Raw genomic sequence first — 19,983 nt, forward strand, 5'->3', positions numbered from 1 at the left:
AGACCATAATGACCATAAAGAAGAACAAAAAGAAGAAAAGGTTACTGCCAAGGCAGAAGAACTAACAACTCAGGAAGATAGCTGCAAAAAAGTTGAAGAGATTGAAAAACAGGATCATCGTGAATTGAAGAGGTCTATGGTACAAGACAATAGGCAAAAAACAGAGGAAAAAGATAAAACTAGAGCAATGGAGGAGAATGAGATTGTGAAGAGAAGGAAACAAACTACAGATGGTAGCTTGGGAAAGCTTCGCGAAGGTGATGATCTAGAATTGGATAAACAGAAGAGACATGGGGAAGAAGACAGGATCCATGAGTTAGTGGAAACGGAAATAAATGATCACAGAGGAAAAGTCAAGAAAAAAGATGGAGATAACAGCTTAAGAAGCCAAGAGACTGGAAAACTGGATTTAGGTGAACTTGAAGAGGCAGAGGAATCTGCAGCTGTAGTGGCAAGCAATGAGAAGAGAAATTCGAAAAAAGTTAAACAGATTGAAGAAGAATCAGAAAAACACAAGGAACAAAACCAGATCCCTGAAACAAGTGATCATGAAGTGAAAGAAGAATATGATGAAAGAGTTGCCGAGAAAGAGACAAAAGAGCTAGAAGCACATGTCCAAGAACTTAAAGAAAAAACAGAGAATTGCAAAGATAATGATGGAGACGGATGGATAGAAGAAAAAGAAAAACAAGGGAGGACTGTTGAGACTATGTCACGCGATAGATTCAAGACAAAAAGTGACGATGGTATTGTGGAAAAGATCCAAGAGACCAAAGAATCAAATGAAAAGAAAAATCGAGAACGGAAAGAATCGAGTAATCATGTGACTGAAGATGGTAGCCTTAGACATGGTCCAGAGTTTTTGGAAAAAGAATCAAATGTGTCAAAGAGAGGACCAGTTGAACAAGAAAAAATCCAAGAACTAAAGGAGGTGGAAAAACAAGATCGAGTAAATCAAGATGAAGAAAAAGCAGCGCCTAAGACAAAAATCGACGACGGTAAATCAAGAAAGTTTGAAATGGTCAAAATGCTGGAAGTGGATGAATCAGAAGAACATATGAAGATTAGGAAACCAATGGTAGAGAAATCAAATGCTCCTGAGAAAGAAAAAGAAGGAAATGAGAAAATTGCAGAGGAGGAGCAGAGAGAAACTGAAGAGATGAAGAGAACAGCTGAGCCAGAAAATGAATCGATGGCTTCAAGCCAGTCTCAAGATATTGAAGGAAAGGGGTCAGATCAGGCAAAGAGGTATGCAGAACAAGAACTAATGACTGATGAGGACGAAAAAGAGGAACATTATATAAGAGAAGGCGAGAAGAACGAGAAGGCGAAGAGAATTTTGCAGGTGGAGTCCAAGGCTAATGATGATAGCTCAGAAAAGAATGAGACTGAAGGACACGAATCTACGGGAATGAGATGGCCAAGAAAAGAAAATCATCAAGAACTGGTGGAACTAGAAACTAGTGATCACAAGAAAGGAGGGAAAGAGGAGGAGGCTGTTGAGAAAGCAGAGATAATTGAAGATGAAGATGATAGCTCAAGCAAGGTTCACGAACATGAAGAACGTAAGTCTGATAAACTAGAAAGACATGGGGAAGAAGAGTTGAGCGAAAAACTTTCAGAAGCGGAAACAAGCAATGATGAAGAAGCAAAAGAAGGAAAAAGAGCAGGGGCAAAAATCAGATATGATAAGGTAAGAGAGATTGGAGAACAAGAACAAGACAAAAAGCAATCATTTGTGGAAACAGAGAGTAGAGATGATAGCTCAAGAAAGACTCAAGAAATTGAAAAGCAAGAGAGAAATGAGGAACAAGACAAGAAGAACCTGAGACTGATACTGGAGAAAACAAACAATTGTAGAAATGAAGAGGCAGAGGTCCCAAGAAACTTGAGGGGGACTGAAAAACGAGAATCAAGTAAAATGGTGGAAAGACATGAACACCAAGAAGGAGAAGACAAGAAGAGCATGATTACGCAGGTCTTAGCAAAAGCTAAAGACGATGAATCGAAAAGACCTGAAGGACTGGGGACACATTTTTGCATAGAAAAAGAGAACAGAGCAACTGAATTAGAAGATGGTAGCTCGAAAATGATTCAAGAGAGAGACAAAGAAGAATCAATCAAACCAGAAAGAGATGAGAACAAGATCCAAGAACCTGTGGATATGGAAACAAGTGAAGATGACGAAGAAGAAATAGAAATTGAATTTGAAGACGAAGAAGAAGACTGGGAAGCTGAAGTAATTCAAGAAACAGATTCAAATGAAGATCACGATAAAATTAGACAAATAAAAAGAATCAGATTAGGATTCAGGTTAGTCGGAGGATCAACATTGTTTATGTCACTTATAGTCATAGTTATTAGTATCATTCGTTCCAAGAGAAAAATAAGATGTTACAAGTTCTAACCAAGGCACAATATCATCTTTTTTATTCATTCCATGGAATCAAAATCCATACAACTTTTATTACCATGAGACGGTTCACGCTCTTTATATATAGAACACAAGGGGAAACATAATCTTACAACTTTAAGCCTGTTTCGTTAACTCGATGACCCACAAATGATATGCGCTGCATACAAAGTTGCAATGCGGAAAACCCGAGTTTGCAGCCATAGCTACATACTCGGCCCGCGACCTCTCTTTTCCTCCAGATAATTGTGTGAGCATCAACAGATCCATATCAAAGGCAATGTTGGATATCACATCATGATTATCTGCTTCATCCGGAGTAACTACTTCCATGACAATCACTTTCCCATTCTCCGGTAATGCTTTCCAACAATTCTTGAGAATCTTTTCACAGTCTTCATCAGTCCAGTCATGAAGTATACGCTATAAAACATATAATGTAAGTAACAAAAAAACACTTGAGAGAAGTATTAACATGTTAGAACAGAGTAGGCTTTGTGGTTTGGTTCTTACTTTTAAGATGATAGCATCACCTTTTGGGACATCAACAAACATGTCTCCAGCCACATGTTCCACATTAGGATAAGAAGGAGCTTGTGTCAAAGCACAAGTTAGATCAAAATTGATACCCTTAATGTTTGGATACTTGGAAGTAACAAAACCAAGTGTGTCTCCAACTCCACCTCCTACATCAACCAACACATTAACTCCTTCGAAACCTCTATAAACTTGTAGAATCTTTTTCAAAACCCCGACAGAGAATCCGGTCCGGTTAAAGAGTTTGCTTAATCTCTCATCTTTGCTTATATAGTCAAAGAGTTTCAAACCACCGTTGGCACGGCCAAATGCAACTCCTCCTTCTAGCACCACATTTTTTAATTCTCCCCTGCAAAAAACATCAATCTCCAAATTGTTGATATATAGATCTAATATTAGAAATCGAAAGAGAGAATCTTGAAAATACAAAAGTTACCATGTATTGAGGAAGACGCTATCGAGTGTGACAATAAGTTGAGAAGCAAGTGTACCTAACTCTTCATCAACATTATCTTTCAAGAAATAGCGACAAATAGGCTCTGCTTTGTAGACCCTCTTGCCCTCTATAACTTGGCACTTGACCATGGAGTAGCTAGCGAGTAAACGAAGAATACGGTCCAACAGAGCCGGTGCTTCAGGGTTACTAGGTTTTGTGGGAAGCCGAGTAGCTATCTCAGAAGGTGTGAGGAAGGAACTGGATCCGGTGACGTCAGCACGAGCAGCTAAGTAGAGAGTGTCAATGACACCGAGCTCGATGGCAGCTTTGAAAACCATAGGGAAGGCTGCACAATTAGCTAGCCTAACCGCCGCTAAACCAAGCTCGGTTTCTTCATCTCCGGTTTGAGGAATTAGGTGTCCCATTTTTTGTGTGTTTGATCTTGCTTTCTTCTCTTTCAAGGCACTATTATAGATCAATAGATACAGAGAGTGAGGAGTTTTTGTGTATCCTTCTTTTAAAGAGCTTTGATAGTCTCCTCAATCCTCCTCACTCATCTCTATAACCATTTTATTGTAATAATTTGGATGGAAAATATTATTATTTAATGGTGCATTATGAGTGGTTGGATAGTTGGCGTTTTCAAAGGCCTTCTTGAGTCACTGACTATCAAAAATTAGAAAAATAATTGAACCACGTTAATCACGCACATATAGAAAGATTGCACGCATTTACACAAAAGATTTTTACTTTCTCTCTCTTAAGTTATTAGATGCATAAAGTTTTCCAAATATGTTATTTACATAAAAGAAAATCTCGATCGAGCCGCTCTCCTGCCATTTTTAAAAAATTATTATTAAAATAGTTGAGATAAAAAAATTAAAAATAAGAAAAATGATATCATATATTGGAAATAGAAAACATCTAACTTTTGGAAGAATTTTTTTTTTTTTATAAAAAGAAATAGTAAATTATGCATAATATATTTCGTAAAAGAAATATCCAAAATTAAAAAATCTTATAAATTCAAGCATTTCAACACTTAACAATTATTATCTTCACAATTCACTTCTTTGCTTTCCATACTTCCATAATATCTCGATTATTTATTTTAATACTGTTTTTAATTATAAAGATATTAGTTTTTAAAAAATTATATGAAAAATATAAAGTATACGAACTAATATCTTCTTTATTATGTTACAACATCTCCTACCTATTTAAGACTCCGAGTCTTCTCCAATATATGTCCGAACTCCAGCTTCAGTACCTTTGTGTTACATTGATTTTAAACCTTTTCTATTTACCAATTGATTGTATATATGGCTGTAAATGGCAACATTCATTTGGTGGAATCGGTTATATTTATTATAGAATTGGTTTCAAAAATTGACAATACATCATTTGAGTGTTGGTTTTCTGAGAAAGTAGAATTGGTTAAAAGAAGTAAATGGTGGCATAATTTGTGCAAAACTATTAAGAGGCCTTGTGAGGAATTGGAAAAGAAAAAACTGGAGCATGGTAGGGATCGATCCAAATATATTAGTAATATTTATATATCTTGTGCAATTTTTTTTATGTTATCATGTGATTCTTTGCTTTGAAGTTATCGATACGGAATCCAAACAAGTGTTTTTAAAACAAACAAAAAAACGTATGAACTAATCTTACAATATTAAATTAATGAATTTATTTTATTTTCTACATTGTAATTAACTAACTAGTTAGTCTTTTTTTTGTTAAAAATTAACCAATTAGTCTTACAACAATATGTTTCGATCGATGCTCTTATATCTTTCTTTCTGTTTTTAATCTATCGACGTTTACCTGCCTCAACCAGTAAATCAAATTCAAAAAATCTCTATGCAAGTACAGCCACTGATCCGTCGAGAGCTTTTTCTTACTGCCTTTTTAAGATCATATCGACCTCTGAGGCTCTGATGAACGATTAAGCTGGTGAAGTAAACGATTCATCATTTTTACCAATCACATGTTATAGTGTTTGTGCTAATGTTTGAATCTCGTAAACTCTCAATGTATAAATTCTATCTTCCTACGAGTATTGATCAAGTATGGAAACGTTCGATAAGTACAAGTGTACAACAAGTTATTAGTTATATCACAATCTAAACCACCCAATGTAATTAGTGTCTTTGAAATGTGACTGAAATTTTGAAAGTGTGGGAGAAAACGTGGACAATTTAAGAGGTAAGTATACCAAATTTTTTGGTTCTGGTTTTGGTATCGAACAAAATATAATTTGGTGAGTACATTGACTAGTTGTCACTGACACTTACACGTGAGAACTATAAGCATCATTTACTATTTTTTGTCCCTACCTTTTCCTGCAGAACTCAGAAGTGTTATCATAATCTTTTAAATAATATAAGTGTTATGATACGGATCCTAATTTATATATTAAAAAAAAAAATTCTGATATCTAAAATTTTAAAGTTATATCACGAATTATTTTAGCATGTATATGAAATATGATCATATAACTAATCAATTAAAAAAAATATAGCATTATGACTTCCTTACAATCTTGCTTAAAAACTTTCCCGTAGCGACTCTGTTTTCTTTCTTCAAGAGCATTTTTTAACAACCTCCTATAACCTAATGGGCTTGGGCTTGTCTACGCGCTTGTCTATAGCTAATTCTCCAAGCCCATATCTTCAACATCTGACAAGGCCGTCTGCAACACTTAAACAGCCCAGTCTTAAACCAGCTCAATTCCAATAACCGGATACCAAACCGAACCCAAGAACAACCATCCGAAAGACTGAAACCCAAAATAGTGTTTTCTCAAATAATAATAGTACCCTTAAAAAAGTGAAAACAATCACATAACGTAATAAGATGCAATTTATTTTATCTTGAGAACTCATATTAGAATCATCTAACTAAAATACTTCAAACAAATTACTATATTTCTTTAAAGACAAACCACATTTTCTCGGTGTTATATACTTAGGAGCAGAGGGTTGCTATTTGCTACCTCCGTTCAATGGCGATACATGTTAATATGTTATCAAGGTCGTCCGAGTCAGCCCCGCCACAGACTCGTCACGTGACTCAGTCAACTCCACCAATCTTCCTTTGACTTTCTTCGACTTACGTTGGATCAAATTCCACCCTAATAAATAATTTGCCTCAACAAACAATGATTTGTTTTAAAATATTTTATTTTCATTTATTCAAGAATATACGTAAGAGAAAGAATATATTTTTTTTCTTTTCGTGATAATGGAAGACAAAACGAGACAACACGTAGTAATAATTAAAAGATGAAGCCTTGAAATGTTATAACATTAAAAGATGAAGCCTTGAAATGGAAAGCATGAACCGTCAAATCTTAAGCCTCCACTACAGGTTGTTCCATACAGAAGTCATGTTCCTATTTTTTGGTTTCTAAAGATAAAATAAAGTTTTTTCGACAAAAAAAAAAAAAAAAAAAAAAAAGATAAGATAAAGTTTGATGAAACATTGAAACCTTTCCTCAATCAAGTGATAATACTAACTTAAGGATTTCACGGCTATTAAATCAATCGATATTATAAAATGAAATTAGGGATTATATCGCAATCTAATAGCTTTCAAAAAATTACGTAGATATTTGTACTCGTGTTTATCTAGAAAATCTTAATTTATTTGTATGAAAACTAGCAATTGTTTATTTCAATTCAAATACATTTTAATTACACAAGCATGCATAATAAAATGAAAAAAAAATAACCCTAGTTAACTTTTTTTTTTTTTTTTGATAAATCCTATCTGCTATCCGGTCGGCCCCGGTAGGAACGCACTGAGGTGCTACATAGTGGACTGGTCCACCGTGTTAACGGCTAGGCCCTTCGGGCTACCACTCTGTCTATCCCGAGTTTGGAATGCCTTCCGACTAAGTGTCAGGGGGTAGTCAGGCCGCCTGCATTTCTGACTACCAGGTAAACCAATTGGACCAAAGTCCAACACGACAAACTTCCCACAATAATGTTGATAACATCATAAGGGAGGAATTGAACCATGGGGAGGAGGGAGTTGCACCCATCCACCTTGGGCCTACCAACCACCAGCCCACCATCACGTGGGCAACCCTAGCTAACTAAAAGGACGATGGTTGTATATACAACATTTACTATATATGTCTTACAAGAAAGAAGAAACTGTGTGTCTACTGTGTTCCAACACATGTTAGTTATCTACTATATTATTTAGTTTTAGCAATGTTAATCGTTGTGGCAAGGTGAATACATGTGTACGTAGGCGAGTACGTATGCATGTTTATAGGGTATCTGGGTGATATACATATATATATATATATATATATTACAGAGTATATTATGTTATTAAACTTTTTGTTATAAACTATTTGGAAAGATAGAGACTGCATTAAATTTGGCATGATCAATCGAGTGGTGGTGTATGTACAAGTGTGGTGATACGTGGGTGATGATGGTGAAGGATGGTGCTCTTCGTGTGGCAACCACACTCTTCCTCTTTCTTTACTTATCAATCTCTTTCCATTATTTTTTCTCACTATAATTTTCCCAGTGCTTTCCAATTCATCAATCCATTTCTTTAATATATATTTATTATTTTATATTTCACGAAACCCTACTTTTACTTGTTCACTATCTATTTGTTGTTTGGGTTTTTTTCACTTTCAAACGGATATTATTGATCGTTGTGATCTTCAAGGGATATAAGAATATGTCGTGTAAATAAACATCTGATTTGGTTTTTATAATAAAATAACTGGATTGGTGATGATGAAACGCTTTTAAGTGGTAACAATTTAAACTAACCATACAATTTAACTGCATTTTTCGAGTATATATGGTTGAAACAACTAACACAGAGCGGAACAACTCCCCAAATAATTTTGGTTAAGTTATACTAAAATTTAAAATTATTGATAACTTTTCTATTCAATATAATATTACATATTGTGATATATATATATATATATATATATATATATCCATTCAAATGTGATAACTTTTGGTCAAACACTACTAAAATCTAAAATTATTGATAACTTTTGGGTCAAACATTACTAAAATCTAAATTTAGATGAATAGTGTGATTGATCTTTCCTTCTATTTCTCCTTTTTTGGTTCTTTTCTTTGTCGTGAAAAAAGAAGATGTATATAACTACCAAAAATAACGAGAAAGTAAATAGAAAGCAAAATTATTCAATATTAACCAGGAAAAGGAAAGCTGATTTAAAAAACGCTTCCACAAATTTAGTGTGATGGGAATATATGAGAAAATTTTAATTTAGTGGAAAAAATCAAAATTAATATGTTAACATTTGTAAAAATTATATGCTGAGACTGATACCTTAATAGACATAAGCCTCCACATTTCAAATAATTATACTTTAAGATATTACTTTATAAAACAGACATGATTAATATAAAAAAATTAGTAAGTAATGGATCAAGTTGAAATAGATATTCTCAACTAAATTGGGTTTTAAAGGTTGCGCATTGTAATGGATCAAGTTGAAATTTCCTTTTTTCCTTTATATATGTTCTGTTCTTCTTTTTCCCTAGAAGACATGCATGCCTTTGATCATGAAGAGGACAACAGCTTCATGTAACTGCCTTTTTTGGCCTCACTAATGATTTTTATTTTAATTATTAGTATATTATATAGAAATGGTGAGAAACACACATAATGTGGTTTTCACATCACTTTTATCTTATCTTGTATGTTTTGTTTCTTTCTAATTTAATTCGCGAACCAAGCTACTGCTATTTTTATTTTAAGAATGTAAATATCATTATAAAATCAAAAGTTTTAAGTTATTACATGATGCATAACTTAAAGATGGGATGAAACTATTAAATCGTTGTGTATGTCCTAAGAAACATTTTCTACAAAATTTGTGGAAAACTTTGCGACAGTATTACGAAGAATAATTAATATTGTTACAATTTTTTTTTACTTATATAGAGAAAATTTTGTGTCGTTATGCACCGACTGCAAACAAAAAAAATAATCTTTTGGACTTAACAAATTAATGGCCAAAAAGAGAAAAACAATTAGTGGTGATGATGATGCTCCACATATTGTCTCCACCAAGCCAAAAAGTAAACACAAAAATCTCCATAAATAGAACTGAGCCTAGGCGTGTGTTCTCCACACTTACTCGATTCTCTATATCTCAACAAAACAAAACATCATAAAGAAACAATGGATCAATTAGGTAGTAACACGAACATGGACATAGAGAAGGAGTCAACAACCTTCGATTACTCCAAACGTTCCCAATGGCTACGCGCCGCCGTGCTTGGAGCCAACGACGGTCTTGTCTCCACCGCATCGTTGATGATGGGAGTTGGCGCCGTGAAGCATGACGTCAAGGCAATGATTCTCTCCGGATTCGCAGGGATGGTGGCAGGAGCTTGTAGTATGGCCATCGGAGAGTTCGTCTCTGTTTACTCTCAGTACGATATAGAGGTGGCTCAAATGGAGAGAGACAGTGTGGAGATAGAGAAAGAGAAGCTTCCTAGTCCGATACAAGCGGCTGCTGCATCCGCTCTTGCGTTTTCGGCAGGTGCGATTGTGCCACTTTTGGCGGCTGCTTTTGTGAAAGAGTATAAAGTTAGGATCATTGCGGTTGTGGTGGCGGTTACGGTGGCTCTTATGGTTTTTGGGTGGTTAGGAGCGGCGCTAGGGAAAGCACCAGCGGTTAGGTCATCGGCTAGGGTTTTGTTTGGAGGGTGGTTAGCTATGGCGGTTACGTTTGGCTTGACTAAGCTTATTGGGTTATATGGATTGTGAATCGTTTGTGATGGTCTGATGGATGACATCTTTTTATAAATTCTTAATGCATGTAACTGTTGCCGATTCTATACTGGATTTCGGTTGGAAATACATAAAACTTAACAGTATGTTTACGGTACGTGAACAAACTCTTTTACTTCAAATGATCTTCATGCCAACAAAGGTTATTAAAACTAAGCGATTAATTATGTTTTAGGTTTAAAGATAGAACTAACAACATTTGAGTCAATAGAACTTTTCATGAAAAAATAATGTTTCCTACAAAATAAAAGAGAACTAGCAACATTTGAGATTAATTATGATCACAATATTTTTTGTTAATTATTTAATTATTTTGTTAATATTATGATCACAATATTGGATCTTGAATTATCAATTTATTATATGCTACTCTACTTAATGCAAAAATGGAAAGAAAAACAAAATAGTACTAGTAGTCATTTAGAGTTTGTGAAACCAATTAAATATTTACGAATGGACGGAAAAATGATGTTTCGAAGAAACAAAGTATCATAATACATAGAGTACGTAAAGCAATGGACCAGAGTTTAATACATATCATAACAATGAACAATTGAACAATGAACATAACATATCAATGATCTCGGCAAAACATTCATAAAGTATAAAAGAGAGAGCTACTTTAAAACTCTTGTCGTATACAACAATCTTATGTATTATATATTTGCATTCATGCTTTTCACATCTCCATAAAAAGAGGAGCAGCTTGCTTTTAGTTACACATCCCATATTGAGGAAAAAAAAAAAAAAAAGTTACACATCCCATATTATTACGAAATAAAAAAATATTTTCTCAATAAAAAAAAATCTAATAATAAAAAAAAAATGTTTTAAAAGTATATATTTTGATGAACGAAGATGAGCTTTCACCAAAACTTCATTACTGTAACTTGATATTAGATGTGATTTTTCATTTTTGTAACTATTTTCCTAAAACGGAAAACTCAAGATTGAACACATAGACAGAGAATATAGTTAGACAAAAACATTTATTCGAATATTTTCCTTTGTCAACAAAAATGGAAATAAGTAAAAAAAAAAAAGGCATATAAAGATATGTGGTATATCTATCTCAAGACTCAAGGCTCTTCTTTCCCCTGCAATTTGCCAGCATGAAGGTTCATGAACCAATCAATCATTCAGCACTTTTCAGGGATAAAGAACAAAAAAAAAAGCAAAAACAAAACTCTCTCGTCTTTCTCTCAAATCTTCTGTGAATGCTTCAGTTAGAAAGCAGAACGACGAATCTGTTTGTTCTGCATCGACGCACACACGGCATAACAAGGCATGTGAGAGTGTTTTTCAAGCTACAAAGTAGACATTTGAATGTTCTACTGTATCTTGAAGATGTTCTTCAGTTTCACAACTAGCTTCCATTCTTCCAACGATAATTCATCCTGCAAATTAGTTTGGTTTTTGATTTAAATAAATTTTTCTATCAAAATGATGATTTGGAAGAGGAAACCACTTCTTCTCCACTTACCCGGTAGTTAGTTTTGAGTATGTCGATAGATCTCCTCGATATGTGACTCACAAGCTCATCTTCCATATCAAAGTGCCTTCCAAACATCTTCTGTTCTTCAGCATTCGAACCAACAATCTGTATACCAAAGAAAGCATCGATTACAAGGTGAATGCGTGAAGCTGAAACTACAAGAACCATAACTCTTTTCTTCTCTGTAAACAAAAGATTTGCAAGCTTGTTGAAGAGAATGATCTCATTATTACCTTTATCGCCACCTTGTTGCCCTTCTTTGCATAGTCAACAGGCTTGTGGTTGTTTTCAATAGAGGCAATGCGGCCAATATCGATGAACTCTCTACCAGGGACGCAAATTGGGGTTCCAATCTAAAGACAAACAAGACAGATAAGAAAGTGTGAACCCTAGGTCTTGTGTCGACATGTGTGAGAGCTACACAGAATGCAGGAAATTAAAAACATAGGATACCTTAAGTATACCCTCGACGACATCAACTCCGAGGACTATTGGGTCTTTCTTATTGAACACACAGTTAGGTAAAATCTGAAGGACACATGGGAAGACTGCCTCATCAGCTGATTCCTTCTTTTTCTCCTCTTTGATATTTTCAATGTAAGCCTTAAACTGATCAAATAAATGATAGATGATATCAGCGCAGAAAATTTTAACTCCCATTTCGTCTGCAAGTTCACGAGCTTCTGTAGTCACTTTCACATCAAAAGCCAAAATTGTAGCATATTCCTTTTTCTTCTCGAGCATCACTCCCGCCTTCATTATATCCTTCTTATGCACAGGCCCTATGCCAATACCACTGACAGGTATCTTTACAGCTGGGGACTTCAAAAATTCAAGCAATGCTTCTAATGACCCTAATGTAGACGCTTGTACATAAACTCCTTCACCACTTTTGTCAATCCTGCTCAAAACCGATTCCATATCTTCCATAGCCGACTCCTTAATTGCCTCGATGTCATCATCAGGTCCAACCACATGCAAGGCAGTACCAGCAATTGCGTGTTCAAGGCCCTTTTAAACACAAACCAAAATTGGGAAACAATATTCAGTATGTGATCCAACATCAGTAAAATTAAAACCAAAGGTTAGCAATTAAGATTATTGTAGAGCCAGTCCAAGCACCTGGGCAGTAATCTTGATACCCTGTGCAGCCTTTATTTCTTTGTAATGCAGATAAGTACCCTGAAACATCAGACCAGGAATTCTCATTGTGTATAGAAAAAGAAGATAGGAAGCGATTTGCATGAACCATATTTCTGGAGGAATAACAGTAACAAGACATATGAAGCGGAAATCTATAAGTACCTTCACCCGTAACTCCTTCATTGGATGAGGAGTCAGTAATGCTCTAATCGTTGTGACAATAGGTCCCTGAAATATGAAGAAGAATAAGATCACTTTTCTAAGCTCTATGTATACACAGTGCATTACTTGTTTGGGTTGGGATCATAAGTTTTTACTTGCCTGTAGCCCACAAACGACAATTTGATCACCTTCATGGAGTTCACCGTTTACCAACACAACATCAATTGTTGTACCATGGCCTTCAATAACTTTGACCTCAAGGACAGTACACTGTTCAACAATTTCAAGAAAGGATTAGAATCCTCATACGAAAGTATTGAAGAACCAAGTGTTACCTAAAAGATAAAGGAGAGAGACCTGCACTTCGTCAACATATGTAAGTTTCTCAACCATTGATTTCTGAGCCCATTGAACCAATAACAGCAAGAGATCTGGGACCCCTTCCCCGCTGCAATATCAAGAACCAAGGTTACCCAGATATTTAGGATTGATAACTTGTCTGTTACGCTGTAAATTACAAACAGTAAACAGAGATTCATACCTAATAGCACTAGTAGGAACAATACTGAAAGTTTCTCCCATTTCTTTATTCTTGTAATAAAGCTCGGTGTTGAGTCCTTGCTTCTGGAACTGGTTTTTAATCTGGAATACCAATGAAACAACATAATGAACAACATGTACACAAAGATAGCTCAAACCATAAATAAGAAACTCTAGACGTATAACTTACATCAGTCAGCCTCATTTTAAATTCATTTGTAACATCTTTTTCTTGCTGCTTCATTGCCTTCACGATAGGAGCATTCTTGCATGTTTTCCATCCATATAGCCTATCCACCTGGAAGGTGAAGGTTTTATTTTCCATAGAAGTATTTGCAACAGAGAAAAAAAATCCCATCCTAGCAGAATGACAAGCAGTCTTACCTTATTCAATGCAATAATGAACTCTGTATTCCTCATCCTCAAAAGATTTAGAGATTCTATGGTTTGTGGCTCTAACCCATGCATTATGTCAACCACCAAAATCGCAAGGTCACACAAACTTGAACCTCTTGACCGCAGATTCGTGAAGGACTCGTGACCAGGTGTATCAATAACCAATAGACCTGGCACCTTGAGTTTTGCATCGGCTTTCAGTTCCCTGGTCCTCTCTCGGATGTTCTCCGCTGGGAAATATGTTGCACCAATCTGCTGAGTAATACCTCCAGCCTCGCCTTCCTGTACATTGGTTCCTCTGATGCAATCCAACAGCTTTGTTTTACCAGTATCGACATGACCCATGATGCAGCAAATGGGAGAGCGGAGATTTTCTTCACCCTCTATAGATTCACTTGGAGCTAAGCCTTTACCCTTCTTAGAGGCATCTTTTGCTCGGGTAGCACGTTTTGTCCATGTAGCATCTTCCACTTCAGGCGTAGCTTTTGCGGCAGCTATTATTGGCTTGCCTGTATCTGCTGGTTTAGCTGTTGGTTTTTCAGCTTCAGGTTCTGTGTAGAAATGCAAAAGATTAGACAAAAATCAGACAATAGATGGAACACTAGGAAGAACAAAGAACTAAATTTCATACTAACCTGAATCATGCGCCTTTGATATAGCATCCTTTAATTCTTTCTTAACCACAGGCTGAGCTTCTTCCTCTTCGTCATCAAAATCACCTTTAAGGTTAAGATCAACAGTATCCCAGCTTTTCGCATCCCACTCATCTTCTTCGTCATCTTCTTCAACCCCATTCTCCTGAGCTACATCAGCAGGTCCTGAATTTTCGTCTGTGTTTACTGACTCAATTAAATCAACCTTTCCAGTGTCTGTTAAACTCACTTCACCTAAAGTATCTGGTTCATCTGCTTGATTCTCTTTTGGCTCTACCTCATCTTCCCCCTGAACAGAAGTGTCAATGCCTTTCTGGCGAGCTGATTTTTTCTTGTTGGCATAAATGGGACGCTTTGAGGAAGTAGCATCACCATCATTATCTGCAACAGGAAGACCTCCACCAGCAGCCAGTAGCTGGTTCTTAAAAGCCTCCCTCTTTTGAGCTTCACTCTTTTGCTTTGCTGTTAAAAGCTTGCCCTCTTGCTTCTTTCTCAACAGTTTCTCCTTTTCCTTTTCCTTTCTCTTACGCTTGGCCTCCTCAGCTTGAGCCTCAAGCTCTTCCTGCCTGCGGCGCTCCTCTTCCTCCTTCCTCAATTTTTCTTCTTCTTCCTTCTTTTTTCTCTCTTCGGCTTCTTGCCGCCTTGCAAGAGCCTCTTGCATCTCTCTAACATGTTTAGGAATTTTCTTCTCTACTGCTTTACCCTTTGCATCCTTCTTCTTCGGCTGTAGTGGCTCAGTTACTGATTCTTCTTGTTTTTCCTCCTTAGCCTCTACAGAAGAGGTTGCTGCTGCAGCAGCTGCTGCTTTTTTTTCCTTCTCTTTCTCTTTCTTCTTTTTCTTTTTCTTCGCTGCAGCAGTCTCAACAGTCTCTTCTTCTCCTTCCTTCTCACCAGCATTATCTACAGGTGCAACTGGCCCAGGCTGAGCTTGAACTGTCTCTTCTTCGGGCGTCGATGAAGCAGCAGGGGTCACTCCAAGTGCTGCAAGAACTTTGTCCAAATCTTCCTCTTCCTCTACTGTCCTTCCACTCTTGTTATTCTTCTTCTTTTTCTTACTCTTTCCAGTATCTACAACCTCCGCACTCTTAGTATCAGAAGTTTTAGTTTCGTCAACTGTGTCATCATCACCTAATGAGGCCAAAACACTGCCGCCCTTCTTTTTAGAAGATTTCTTCTTACCTGAAAACGTTATTTCAGGGATCTCTTCATCTTCAATTGTATTTTCGTCGGCTTCATCAAGTGCATCAAAAGCTGAAGCCGCAAATGAATTACTGCCTTTTTTACCCTTGTTAGACGCATGCTTCTTACCCGTAAAACTTATGACTGGCTCATCATCTTTGTCACCATCAGATTCATTATCCTCAGCTTCCTCCTTATCATCTTCATCATCAAGCAAGGCAAAGCTAACAGAGCCACCACCGCCCTTCTTACCTTTCGACTTCTTCTTCCCAACAAAAGCAATCTCTGGAACATCGTCTTTCTCCCCCGCAGCAGAAGCCTTATCATCGTCGTCATCATCCTGCTGCGTACCCTTCTTATTCCCTTTCTTACCCTTCTTCTTCCCAGTGATAACAACCACCTTCTCTTCCTCAACTTTAGACTCCTCAGACAGCTCTGTACCTATTGAGTACTCATCGTCATCAATTTGAGCACCTTTCTTCTTAGATTTAGTAGCACCAACGAGAGATGACGCAGGTGGTAGCTGTTCAGCATCTCCACCTCGAGCATTCGGCTTCTTCCGACCCATTGAAAAATTTCAGGGCCGGTTCCAAATTCTTCCGACTAATCAATCAATCAATCAATCCAGGGGAAATTTACTACAATTCGAGAGGAAACAAAATTAGGTTTTCTGAAATCGGCACAACACAATCCTTAGTAAACGAAACCTCAAGAGAGACGAGGAAGCGATACTGTGGCTAAGAGGAAAGAATCGAAGAAGCTTACCTTATCTCGGAGATGACTTAATCGATAGGCTGAGCGAGGTTTACAGAGAGAGAGCGCGGCGCGGAGATAGAGAGAGAGAGAGTAGAGAAACAAGAAAAAGCTTGGCTTTTGTTCTTTGAGAAACCGGCGTGAAGCTTCCTAGGGTTGATAGATTACCGATTGTTATTTTTTCCGTTTTCTTTCTCCCCAATGTTTGCTTGGGTTCTTTTTTTCTTTCTTTTTTTTGTTTGTCAAAGGAATTTCATATTTTTATTGACAATTTCAACAAAGGGCCTAGGCCCAAACTCAAATAGATACCAAAATTTAAGACTGAAAAAAACAAATAAGAATAAAAAGCCCAGCCCAAAGAAATTAGGGCAGTCATTTTCATAATATTGATATAAATATACGAATTTACATTATTTAGAAAAAAAGTTTAAATCAAGAGAAATTCCTAAAAATGGTTCTAAAACAAGTTTTATTGACAATAATAGCACACACTCCATAAACTTCCAAAAATAGCACTAGTTAACTTACTATTAGTGTTTTTGTTCTAAAAATTTTATCACTAGCTTTCTTTTTTTCAATAATACCACAACTTTTATATAAAAGCTATTCAACAAAATAAATTAGAAATAAATTTAAAATATTATATTTGGGTTCTCTATTTCCAATTTAGGGTATATATTTCTACCATTTAAAAGAGATTTTGATTCATTTTAATATTAGTTAATGGTATTATATTTGGGTTCCCTATTTCCAATTTAGGGTATATATTTTCACCATTTAAAAGAGATTTTTATTTTAATATTAGTTTGTGGTATTATATTTGGGTTCCCTATTTCCAAATTAGGGTATATATTTCCACTATTTAAAACAATTTTGATTCAATTTAATATTAGATTAGTGTTTGCTCTCTTTTTTATTTTCTAACTTTTATTTTCATTAAGTTTAATTAAAGTTTATGGTGTTATTTGTGGAACTTTTCAAATGAGGTGCTATTTTTGGAAAAAAACAACTTTTTTGGGGCTATTTGTGTCAATCTCCCTTAAATCAATAACAGCTTATACTAATTAAAAATTAAACATCAGTTGTAAAAAGTGATGTAACTGTTATTAAATTTGTCAACGTCTCAAATTGCTTTCAAAGAGATTTCATAAAAGAATTTAATATAGTGACATTGGTTTTTTGGTGATGTCAAAAAAGTGTAAAGCTTAATAATCAATTATTATCCAAAACAAATTGTTAGTTTGTTTTTATTTTAACTAATGAAATTAAATAATAATTGTTCTTAAAAAGTCAATTGAATACTATTATATTATTATAAACACTCAACATCATTTATTAAAACCGTTGCAAATATTAACGTCATTTTAATAAATTGACAAAAATATTAATATCATTTGTATTACTTGATGCAAAATCAACATCATTTATTTGAAACTAACACATTTATATCAATTATGATAATCGATGCAAATAATTAGCAGAATCGAAGCAAATAATTAGCAGAACCAATGCAAAATATTTGCATTATCACTTCTATAGTTGCATTATCATTTCTATAGTCACTTATATAAGTGATGTAAAACTAATTTGCATCAATTATAATTTATGCAAATATACAAAATAAACAATGCAAAACACTTTTTTTGTAGTGCGAGTTTCGTTTGCCACCAACGACATAATAACACATGGGAAATGTGAAGTCTTACTACGCTCATATCATCAAAAAGAGATCCAACTGTTTTCATCTCGTGAACAACAAATGAACATCTCTTAAGAAGGACCATATATGTAACTAGGGTAATGATTTGCAATCCGATTTCATTTATGAACGAATGGTGAGGTAAATTGAATTTGACTTGTTTCAAAAAAATGTCCGATCAAGCGCATATTGATTCGTAATTGGAGAGACTAGTGACTACGTTGAAGATCCTGCTAATGAATATCGTTATTACAATTATTTCCGAGGTACCACATGAATAGTTAAACATTTCCATATCCATACGGTTCAATGAGAGTTAGTGGGGATGGGACCATCATGATGGGAAAAATGGCCTATTTCAAACCAAATTTTTTTCATCGTACATTTTCATATACGAATAAAGTCACGGTGCTTATTTTAATTCGAACAACTAAAAAATACAAATAACATGGATGAACTTCAATAAAAGTGCCTAAATCGATGTTGATATTCAGAAATTGGTCAATCGTTTACTATGCTAACTCGGATGGTGACGTGACAACGACGTAACATCACATACGACGTTGTTTTGGTCCAAACATATTTTTATAAAATTTGTCACTTGAGAGACTTGAACGTCGTGGGGATACCAGTGTTACCACTTAACCAAATGGATTATTTGTAATAATATCATCAACTTTAAATATACAAAATGTCTAATCTTTTAAATGAAAAATATCATTAGTTTTAAATTATATATACAAAATGTCTAATTTACATACATGAAATTGAACTTACTAAAAAAATTACAACACATCATGAAACCATCTTAAGTCGAAAGATATTTGTAACAAAATTAACATACTTATAAGATTCTCTAAATAAATTTAGTTTAGTAGTAAATCATAATAAAGAATCATTTTTGTTATTAATGATATATGTAGTGGTATGTATTATATTATCTTCAATAAAGTAAAATTTTTGGTATATACAAGTTTTTTATAATGTTTAGTAGAAATAAAAAAAGTCTAATAATAAGAATAGAGTTTGTTAATGGTACCACAAAAATTTTGGTATGTGCTAATGTGGATGGTTTGAGAGTTTTGGGAAATAAAATTTGAGAATTGGGTTATTGACATGTGTATGTGTGACTGTCCCTCATATCAAATAATTCCGTTCAAAGTCACCACACCGGAAAAGATTATTTCTTATCATCGGCATCTTTTGATTTTTTTTTTTTTTTTTTTTGGCTCAACATCAACTCATTATATTTCCCAATTCAAATTACAAATCGATAGGCCTCATACAATGACCTCGACAGAATTGGACCAAATGCAATGAATTAGCCTAGTATCACCCTGGAACACTAAGTTGGATCCAATGTTACCTGACGTACGATTCATTGCATTTTTTCAACCACAATGAGATAGAAACCACCCCACTACTCGAGGTGAAATCATCTCTTAGACCACCTAAAAAACGAACGACACGTCCGATTGACCCGATAGAGGGTTATTTCCGGATTTAGCCCATACAAAAACTCATTAGGGCCCAATCCAATTACAACTAACCAGACAAATAAACCAGAACTAAACCGACTTGGGTTCAAACCAATCTAGACCAGCGACACCTAACCGATCTAAACCGGAGACAAACGAACCCTAATCTCCAAACCAGAGAACCTGATCGGAGCCGCCATCCTACGAGCTGCGGAACCTCGCCGGCACAGGACCACCGACGAGCCAGGATGACGCGAGCCGAACGGAGAAGGAGACACAAGAC

General features: G+C 35.3%; 4 protein-coding genes across 4 annotated transcripts in view; 2 read left to right on the forward strand and 2 right to left on the reverse strand.

Moving 5' to 3' along the window:
• LOC110230840 (trichohyalin) overlaps positions 1 to 2,838 on the forward strand; it is a 6,436-nt gene extending 3,598 nt beyond the window's left edge. Inside the window, exon 3 of the mRNA XM_021034979.1 lies at positions 1 to 2,838. This exon is cut by the window's left edge and continues 3,056 nt beyond it. Coding sequence (XP_020890638.1) covers positions 1 to 2,407 — 2,407 coding nt within the window. The 3' untranslated portion in view covers positions 2,408 to 2,838.
• Positions 2,383 to 3,952, reverse strand: LOC9323721 (indole glucosinolate O-methyltransferase 5). Its single transcript, XM_021034980.1, has 3 exons — positions 3,387 to 3,952; positions 2,927 to 3,299; positions 2,383 to 2,836 (listed from the first exon to the last, which is right to left on the reverse strand). Exons 1-3 carry the CDS (start codon positions 3,809 to 3,811, stop codon positions 2,531 to 2,533), a joined length of 1,104 nt encoding a protein of 367 aa, XP_020890639.1. The 5' UTR covers positions 3,812 to 3,952; the 3' UTR covers positions 2,383 to 2,530.
• Positions 3,953 to 9,463: 5,511 nt separating this feature from the next.
• On the forward strand, positions 9,464 to 10,324 carry LOC9325166 (vacuolar iron transporter homolog 2). Its single transcript, XM_021034981.1, has one exon. The coding sequence runs from the start codon at positions 9,588 to 9,590 to the stop codon at positions 10,176 to 10,178; it is 591 nt and encodes a 196-aa protein (XP_020890640.1). The 5' UTR covers positions 9,464 to 9,587; the 3' UTR covers positions 10,179 to 10,324.
• Positions 10,325 to 11,150: 826 nt separating this feature from the next.
• LOC9323722 (eukaryotic translation initiation factor 5B) lies at positions 11,151 to 16,750 on the reverse strand. The gene is made up of 13 exons (XM_021034514.1): positions 16,536 to 16,750; positions 14,574 to 16,408; positions 13,927 to 14,489; positions 13,733 to 13,840; positions 13,544 to 13,644; positions 13,360 to 13,450; positions 13,162 to 13,272; positions 13,003 to 13,068; positions 12,820 to 12,879; positions 12,151 to 12,708; positions 11,931 to 12,050; positions 11,686 to 11,802; positions 11,151 to 11,599 (listed from the first exon to the last, which is right to left on the reverse strand). Exons 2-13 carry the CDS (start codon positions 16,336 to 16,338, stop codon positions 11,534 to 11,536), a joined length of 3,726 nt encoding a protein of 1,241 aa, XP_020890173.1. The 5' UTR covers positions 16,339 to 16,408; positions 16,536 to 16,750; the 3' UTR covers positions 11,151 to 11,533.
• Between the last annotated feature and the right edge of the window lie 3,233 nt (positions 16,751 to 19,983).

Source organism: Arabidopsis lyrata (genome assembly GCF_000004255.2).
Source record: "Arabidopsis lyrata subsp. lyrata unplaced genomic scaffold ARALYscaffold_2, whole genome shotgun sequence".
Classification (NCBI taxonomy): Eukaryota; Viridiplantae; Streptophyta; class Magnoliopsida; order Brassicales; family Brassicaceae; genus Arabidopsis; species Arabidopsis lyrata.

Coding starts and splice junctions, on each gene's coding strand:
- LOC9323721 (XM_021034980.1), bottom strand. CDS start 3,811: ATGGGACACCTAATTCCTCAAACCGGAGATGAAGAAACCGAGCTTGGT. Junction 3,300..3,386: donor AGCGTCTTCCTCAATACATG/GTAACTTTTGTA, acceptor TGTTTTTTGCAG/GGGAGAATTAAAAAATGTGG. Junction 2,837..2,926: donor GTGATGCTATCATCTTAAAA/GTAAGAACCAAA, acceptor TATGTTTTATAG/CGTATACTTCATGACTGGAC.
- LOC9325166 (XM_021034981.1), top strand. CDS start 9,588: ATGGATCAATTAGGTAGTAACACGAACATGGACATAGAGAAGGAGTCA.
- LOC9323722 (XM_021034514.1), bottom strand. CDS start 16,338: ATGGGTCGGAAGAAGCCGAATGCTCGAGGTGGAGATGCTGAACAGCTA. Junction 12,880..13,002: donor TGAAGGAGTTACGGGTGAAG/GTACTTATAGAT, acceptor CTGATGTTTCAG/GGTACTTATCTGCATTACAA. Junction 11,803..11,930: donor GCAACAAGGTGGCGATAAAG/GTAATAATGAGA, acceptor TTTGGTATACAG/ATTGTTGGTTCGAATGCTGA.